Below are 8,754 nucleotides of genomic sequence, written 5' to 3'. Positions count from 1 at the left end.
GGACGCGGGAGGAGGCGGGGGGGGCGAGTGGGGGGGGGGGGGGGGGGGGGGGAAGACAAGAAAGAAACAAGAAATCAGTCTTGGGTTTCTTAATACAGATTACTAATTTACATTAATAAAATTCATTTTCAAACTATGTGTATTTACCAATGAACAGTAAAAGGCAAGAATATTAAGTTGAAATAACTATCTTGTAAGAGAACAAAAGTGCGATGGACACATTATGATTATAAACATCCATAACTTTGATTTCCTTCTAAAACCAGCAACTAAACATGAATTATACATACTAGACTTTTAATGGTTTTCAGGTCAAGAATGAGTTTTGATTTCTAATTATTTAGATATCTAGCATATAAGTAACATCATACCTCAGACAGCTTCATTATCTGTTATTATAAAGCACTGTGATCTTATCTGAAGAATAAGATAGTGTTACTGTGAAATATTCACACTATAAAACACAACATGTTGTAAGATGAGGAGTAAAGTGGCCAAGCAGTTTACACATATCAGTTCTTATAGTCTTTATGGCTCTACTCAGCAGGGTTAATTTTAAAACACAGTAAACTATGTTGTATCAGTCCCTGAAAAGAAGATCATTTTGGTCTGAAGGTTATGTAGATTATGCAAATATAGTTTCAAATTTCAGGTGCTTATTTGCATGGAGTTACAAAAGAATATATTTCAGTAGAGGATGCCTTGTCATTTAATTTAAAAAATATCAACAGAAAGAACCTTGATATTATCATCATGGTTTAGAACACATCACAAAAAACTGGCTCTATTGTAAACCTGCCAGGAATAAAACATATTCTGCAAAGATACTTTCCTCATACCACACAAAAAATGTTATTCTCCAACCACAGTCGTAAAAACAAGCTATGCTTAAAACCAGAAGAACATCTGAAATACTTCAGTATGCTTGTTTAACGCATACCAGAAGTGTGTAATGCTGGTTCTAGGACATTCTGTAACTATGGCTTATGGCTTTTAAACACTATGTATTTTAACAGTTTCACAAACAGTTTAAGCCTAGATACGTAGAACAGACAGAATTATAATGCCTTCTGCAAATGCTAACTGAAAAAGGATTTTGCATGGAAAGGAAACTCTCTCTCTGTCCCCAGTCCTTGCACTAGAATCCCACAAATACCCATTTGCCTTCTAGTACAGCAAAACTAGAGTTATAATTTGTCAAGGGATAAAGACAACAATGACCTACTGCATGAAATAAATTCCATACTGATAGCATAAAAAGGCGCTACTATTCTGGAACAGAGGCACTATTCAGTTATACCGGCATAGGTCTAACATAATTCTGAACAGCACAGACGAGGCCTCAGCCAAAGCTGAACAGCTAATGACAAATGAGAGGATGATAAATCATGTATGGCACCTAAGAATCCATGCTTCCCTAGGCAAGGATTTAATGAGTATCTGAACAAATAATTACCACTACCAGAGCTGTTCATAAAAGAGCGGTAGTCTATACTCCAATACAGAAAATACAACATTCTTCTCCACAGTAAACACTGAAGAAATACTCGGTATCTTGCAGCATCATTTCCCTGTTTCACATGCAGATGTTCTATGTTTTACTATCTCTTCTACAACTCTTGCAAATTTATTTCCACTTCTATGTCTAGAGGCAGAATAATAAATTAAATTACTAGCAAAATACAATATGGAAAGCTTATCAAATTACTGCAAAGACAAACCTCTTTTTGATTATATTTGATTGCAAGTTTTAAGCGACTTAAGTTCATCCTCTCTTCCAACAATCCTCGCTTGTCTACATGTTCATCACTAGATGTGTGATTCAGAATAACTTCCAGCTCCCGTGAGTTCCGTGCTTGTGCAAGTAAATCTTTAGCAAAGGTTTTGCACTGTTGAGCTAGCTCTTCATAATCATTTCTGAAAGACACAGAAACAGTACATACTATTACGCTGCTCACATACTTTCCATTAAATCATTGACTATCCATTTTTGGTTAGCATTGTATGTTATGCTAAGACAAATTAAAAAAAAAACCCCTACAGTCGTATGTCAAGATCCAAGCATTCTGAAGACAACTCTGAGTAGGTTTCATCATGCAACATGATAATTACACTTCAGTTTAGTTTGCAGCTCCACTAGATAGAGAAAAATTGAGAAACAGACTTACAGTATACAAATTATTTTATAAGTTCCATATACAGAGTTAAAGCTTAGAATTATTTCCAGGACACGAGAAGGCATAGTAGTCACAAAATATGACCCTGGCAATTCATCATTTGGACTTTCTACCTGGAAGGGAAGTTGGTTTGGGTTTTCCTTTATTCCTGTCATCTGAAAATTAAAGTCTAGTCACTGAATACTATTTATGAATATAATAAAAACAAAAAAATAAACTACACTATTTGCTTGTCTCACCTAGCACACAGTCTATTTTAGTGCCAAACCATATCACAAAAACGCAACAGTTGAGCTCTTATTAAGAAAGATAATCAGCTATAAAATATAGCTGATTTTATATATATATATATATAAAAGCAGAAAATTCATATGTTGTTCAGGAAAGCAGATTTTTACCCCATACAAACACTTGCTTTCATGTTCTCATAAAAAATACATGCTTTTGTGCTCGTAAGTTTCAAAATGGTAGAAACCTGCATAGTTTAAACTTAAAATTATATTGAGCATACGTTCATTAAATAGGCAAGGCATTTTCAGCACAAGATCTTCTACACACATACATGTATTTTATATATATATATATATACACACACACACACACACACACACTGTTCAGAGTCTTATAATATAAGGAGCAAAATTAAGAAACAATACCCGAAACAACTCCCAACATGAGTCAGGTCAGTATAAACAAGGTGTTGCATACTTCCACCCTGATGTAGGGAAAAAAAAGCGCAGAGAACTAATGAGATATTGATGATTAATAGGTGTGTGATCTTGAAATAAATAAGCATTTAGCATAATTGCTATTTATTTTTCCAGAGTAGAGCAAAATTTGCACAGTTGGTGCAACTATACACATTGAACTGCCTACACCTAAAAGGATTTAAAGTAATTAAAGTGTCAAAATGACTGCTGAGGCATAAATTATATAACTTGCTATTATGTCTAATTATCAGTTTAAACACTCCATTTACAAAAAATGAAGAATAAACCTTTTCTAATGCATACACAATTCTATATGTGTAATTTCATAAAAGTATTAAAGTTGGTTTGTGTTTTCAATTCCTACCTGAATTCAACCTCAACAAGGCTTAATTCTTTCAAGTCTGCACTAAGTTCAAAAGCTCGCAGGATTGGATCCTCCTCTGTCAACATGATTAAAGCAGGACTGGCCAAACACCGATAAATGTCAAGACGAAACCTGTGACAAAAGAATAGCAAGCAAAATGAAAATGTTTCATTTGATTAGCAGTTTCAAATCAGAACCTATTCCAAAAGTTTGCATAGAACAGTCAGCTGAAAGACAAAACAATGGGTTTCTTAAAATCACACACTACAAGCATTAGATGTGATACATCACAGAAGATATTGTCCTTCACATACTTAGAATCCCTATTATTCTAAGTATCAAAAATTGGACAAACCGGTTGCCTCTTCTTTTCCTCACTACTTCAACTGTTACCAGTACATCAGCAGAAGGCCATCAGTAAAGGTAACAGTATTGGTAAAATTTCGACATTTTAAGTGTTATACAGTAGCTCTTACGGTTCTTCAAGCGGAAACAAGAGAGGGAAGTAAAGCATTTAAGGCAATCTTCTATTTTAACAAGCTAAATTAAAAACAGTGGGGAGCTTTAGTGTGCAACACAAAAAAAAAAAAAAAAGAAGCAGGGAAAGCATTTGAAGGGATGTTTTCCAAAACTAGTGACTCATGAACACCAAAACAAAGTCTGTTATCCATTCTAGTTTAAACTAAGAGCTGCTATCTCAAATGTTTCTATTGTTTGTTTGCTTGGGATACCCTGATACCTTTTCTCATACTGAAGTTAACGACATGGGGTATCAGATGGATGTTGCCATTACAGGTACCAGAAGGTAGCCTGTAGCAGCTCAATACCAGTAACAATTATCCTTTGACTTCCCTTATTTGTAATTTGGATACATACTGGAGTAATTACATAATAATTAATTGTATATTGTAATTGTAGTCCACTTATGATCTTCGAGCTCTGATTTTTCACCCTCTCTCACATATTACATTGTATTCAACCCTCAAATATGTTGTCAAGTTAACCAGACAAAATACTGTCAAGATTGGTAAATCCCTTTCCTCATTTGAGCCTTTATTAAAAAGCTTTCGAATTTCAAAAATACAGGAAAAAAAAAAAAAACCAGAAAAAAAATTGTCCTTAGTTTGCATTCATCAATTCATGCTACATAAACACTTTTAGAAACAGGATACAGAATTATCCACCTCCTCATTCTGGCTCAAAACCCCCGAAGTATTAACTAACTTAAGAAAAATTTATTTGCATAGTTTCTATGCTCCCAAGCCAAAGATAGCTAGAATGTTTGTGACACAACTGGTAGAAAGGAAAGGCACTTAGCTTCACATGCACAGTGGCTAAGAGTATAAAACCAAAATGAAAAAAAAAGCCACTGCCTCCTACCAGCCTTTTCAAGCACAACCCATCCCCAAGAACTACCATCTCTCACAATAAAGGCTATAACATATTAGAGGAATCCACTCATAAACCTCGCCTTAAAGAGAAAAAGGAAATATGCATCTGACCCAAGCAACACCAGAGAATTATGAAAAGATTTTTTTTTTTTTTTTATTACTGTCTATGACTGGTAAGTCTTACCTGGAATGTCGTAGACTATCTTTTTTGTTCTTTGCAGTACACAGCGTGCATTCACAGCCTACAGCATGAGGCTTGGGTAATGATATATCTTGCTTTAATAGCATGGTGAGAATTTCATAGTTGTTACGATGAGCAGCTAAAATGACAGGTGCCACATCCATGGTTGTCGAGTACTCTGGGTTCTGAATGCGTTCCATTAGTTTCTGGAATAAAATGTAGGAAGTATCTAAATTTATTACATACAGTTCTACTACAGTGTTCCCATGTAAGGGGTTTTTTGACTGTTCAACAAGAACCTCTCCTTCAAAATATTGAAATATGAAATAACAACATGAAAATAAGGAAAAATTTCTAACAGCATTCAAACACCTCTCAGATAAATACTGGGGAAAAAAAACAGGACACAGAAATGTTTATGATTTATTTACATAGAAAACCTGACATTCAGTGTCTACCTTCTCCAATATACATGCATGATATTAAAAAGTGTATTTTGCTCTAGTTTGAAAAAAATTATTATATTTACTTTCTAAGCACAGAAAAAATATCCTGACTGTACCATACTGTTATATAACACCTTACTTCTTCCCTCCCTCCACCTCCACTTGTGAGCTTTTAACAGTTCTTTGATACTTGAGTGCCAGCAAACTAAGTTTCAACTCATTAATTTCAAGGTGAGTATTTGATGTTTATAGAATCGCTCAACAAATCTACTACAAAGCTTCAATACATTAATATACCTGTTATAGATCAAGGCTGCTAATTACCTTGCAAACAGTCTACAAGAAAAGATTTATAACCACTATATTTTTTTCTCTTCTGGAATAACTAGGCATCTGTTAGCATTTGGCACATACAAAGCCACTGGATTCCTTAGGCAGTAAAGCAAAATAACGTATTCTATCCTTTAAGACAAAAGAGTCTATAAAAATAATCCCTAATGTCCAGATTCTATCACCTTAGAGGTGTAGAATTTCATTTAAGAACATTGTTTTAAATACTACAGCTACCCAGAATGCAATAGCACAGCCCCCTACTCCCCAACCAAAAATCAAGGAATAATAACACTCAACTACAATGGTTGGTCTGGAGGATCTTTTTGGTCGGTGATTAAGCAGAATGTCAACAGCTCCCACCACTTCAGAATCAATAGCCACCAAAAGTGCATCTGATGACTAAGGAAAGAAAACAAGTCATATGTGAAAACAGCAGTAACTTAAACAGCATAGAGTCAACCTGAAGCCAAACTGCATTTTTTCTTTATTTTTAAAGTACTAAACTGAAGTTCTGTATTATCACCATGCATATGATCAGGATACAAATTCAGGTTGTCATTCCAGGAGTTAAAATACTGACAATTTGTTTCATTGCACAAACAGCAGAAGAACCAATTGCAGAAATTACTTTCCAGCAAAGATGATGCAGGATACTTGCAAAAATCAAGTTCTAAGGGAGAGTTTACCAGGTTATTAAAAACATTAAAAGCAAGCGTCTGTGTATCACAACTCAGGGTTATGAGATACTTCAGCCCCACATTTGTAGTTCTGTGGTAAAGCTAGGAATGTAAGGTGTTTTTTTTTCTGGGCTGGTAACTACTTCTGAAACTTCTCTTAAGTTGAGCTAAGCAGCTTTTAATTTCCCTACAGTTGTTATTATCCTTTTTAATTCACTTGAGAAAATTCAAGTTTTTACTTTAACAATAAAAGAAAAAGACACAGTTTTTATAGTCACCACTAAAAAGGAGATCCAGGGAGGTGAAAGTTTGCTGGTTTTTTCCCATCCAATATCAAACAACCTAACAAATGATACTACTTTTCCCTGTTTTACACACTTAAGCTACCATAGCTACAACTCTCCCAGCAGCAGCAGCAATGTTGCAAATAGTTAAGGAAGTATTGTTGGTATGAAACTGCCTCTGCCATCAAGCACAGATCAAAGTTTAACAAGAAAGCACTGCAGAAACACATGCTTGCTTTAACTTAAGATCATCTAATATAACATGCATTCTTCTAACTGTGCTACCGGTTTAAAGTTATATTCCACAGCCAAAGAGATGTCTGCATTCTACACTTCTTAATATGATGCACTCTGACTATATACTGTTTATTTTGCTTGAGGATAATGTATACATTATCTCTACAACAGGATTAACATTTAAAATAAAAATCAACTTGTTAATATCATTGAAAATGTTACTATACATTTGCTATGCCAATAAAATCCCCCTAGAAAAGTAAATTAGTGAGAAGAAAACACTTTCATAGTTACTAAATGGAAGAAGAACTGAACTGCCTATAAAGACAGATTCTATTTCCTTCCAAATTCTGACAGATTAACAGAGAAAATCATATAAAGAGTAGAATACACAGATCAATGACTACACTGAAAATTTTCAATAACTTGTGTTGTATACCTGGCAGCCATAATCCAAAAGAAGCTGTAGTATATCCAAGTTTTCATTTTCAATGGTTATTGTAACTGCATTTCGTCCAAGCACATCCACACAATTTATGTTCATTTCGCCTGAGCTGTTTTCCTCTAAGAGTTTCTTAACCATGTAATAGTCACCTGCACAAGTAACGCATGAATGTCACTTAGTATTATAAAGCACTAAAAGCATGTGAACATTGTAAGTACCAGCTACCATCAAACAAGACAACATTCCATAGCTGACGAGAGACATGAATACATCAGACAATTAAGATGTTAAGGTAGATAAGCCTTCTCTTATCAGGGAGGAAACAAGATATTTCGGGAGGTCTCTTTACTAAGGCACCTACTTTAAACTACCCCTATAGCTCCAGTCCTAAAAACAAGCACACACAAAAGCATGAGTACTTTTCAAAACTGGGGCAACAGCTCATACATAACCTGTGAGACACAGGAAACATTAAGTTCAACTACATCAGAGAAGGCTTCTTGGTTCAAAAAAAGCCATACACTCAGAAAAACCTTCTCTACAATGCTACAAACAGGTATGCATCTTCCTTGAGCAGAAGCCCCATTCATCTTTTCTGTATCACTCCAATTTTTGCATATATATCATCAAAGTAGGTGTGATATGATGCTGCAATGTTACAAAATTCAAGCTAGCAACTTTGATGAGCAAGTAAAGCTAACCACAGTAAGATGTACCTAAGCTGCACTTTCCTATTTGACTGAAGTACAGACACATCAGGCTGCCCTGTTGCATATTATTCTGTTTAATTGATTCTTCTTGACAAAGATAAAAGTTTTGAATTTTTTATGTCTCTAGGGGAACAAATTATTTTGTTTGTATAAACAACCCCCCCCCCAGGAAACAGACAGACTTTAGTGTAGCCTACTTCTGTATGCGGTAGAATATATAGAGGTTCTGCAAGAGTGCTAAACCAGATGTTATAAAGACAATTTTTATTATTTTCACACCTTTCTTGCGCATCCTTTTAACTCCCTAAGCCTCTGTTTATACTTAGGGAGAAAGCTGTGGCTTGGTCTGATCTTCAAGACAGAGGACACCAGCAGCACGGCTGCAGGCAGTCCAGCTGTCTAACAGCAAGGCATCTCACCACAAAGGACACCAGAACAAACTTCCTAAGCCGGCTGGCTAACATCACTGCAGAGATAATACTACTCTGTTAACTAACCTAAACACACGACCAGCAGACAGCTCTGCATATAAACACGCCAGCTTCTACAACCGTGCTTATGTCCTAAAGTACACATAACCATTCAGCACATGATTAAAACCCTATCTCAGAGTCTTAACACTTAAGACATGTTAAGATCAGTTCGACTTAAGGCTGCGCTTCTACTCAAGGGTAACTAAATATACGCTTAAACTAAGTAGCACGCTGTAGAAAGGAAAATCTCTTCCCATCCACCACCATCAGTTCAAGTCCCAGGAAACCAGTCTCACTCATTCTGGGGATGTCTAGATAAGCCCCCA

The 8,754-nt window shown here is 35.4% G+C and overlaps 1 protein-coding gene across 3 annotated transcripts in view; it reads right to left on the bottom strand.

Moving 5' to 3' along the window:
* The window catches only part of TRPC1 (transient receptor potential cation channel, subfamily C, member 1), a 24,614-nt gene that overhangs the window by 15,210 nt on the left and 650 nt on the right, over positions 1–8,754 (bottom strand). Inside the window, exons 2-6 of one of the 3 annotated variants that reach the window (XM_010568354.1) lie at positions 7,240–7,394; positions 5,900–6,001; positions 4,827–5,029; positions 3,252–3,383; positions 1,722–1,917 (exon numbers count right to left, since the gene is read on the bottom strand). In XM_010568354.1, the coding sequence (XP_010566656.1) occupies positions 1,722–1,917; positions 3,252–3,383; positions 4,827–5,029; positions 5,900–6,001; positions 7,240–7,394 (788 nt within the window). The remainder of the gene's footprint in view (positions 1–1,721; positions 1,918–3,251; positions 3,384–4,826; positions 5,030–5,899; positions 6,002–7,239; positions 7,395–8,754) is intronic. The other 2 variants (XM_010568355.1, XM_010568356.1) reach the window with 2 other exon arrangements.

The sequence above is a fragment of the Haliaeetus leucocephalus genome, unplaced genomic scaffold, assembly GCF_000737465.1.
Source record: "Haliaeetus leucocephalus isolate CR32 unplaced genomic scaffold, Haliaeetus_leucocephalus-4.0 Scaffold240, whole genome shotgun sequence".
Lineage (NCBI taxonomy): Eukaryota > Metazoa > Chordata > Aves > Accipitriformes > Accipitridae > Haliaeetus > Haliaeetus leucocephalus.
The sequence above is the reverse complement of the archived record's forward strand: the minus strand, read 5'-3'. Positions and strand labels throughout refer to the sequence as shown.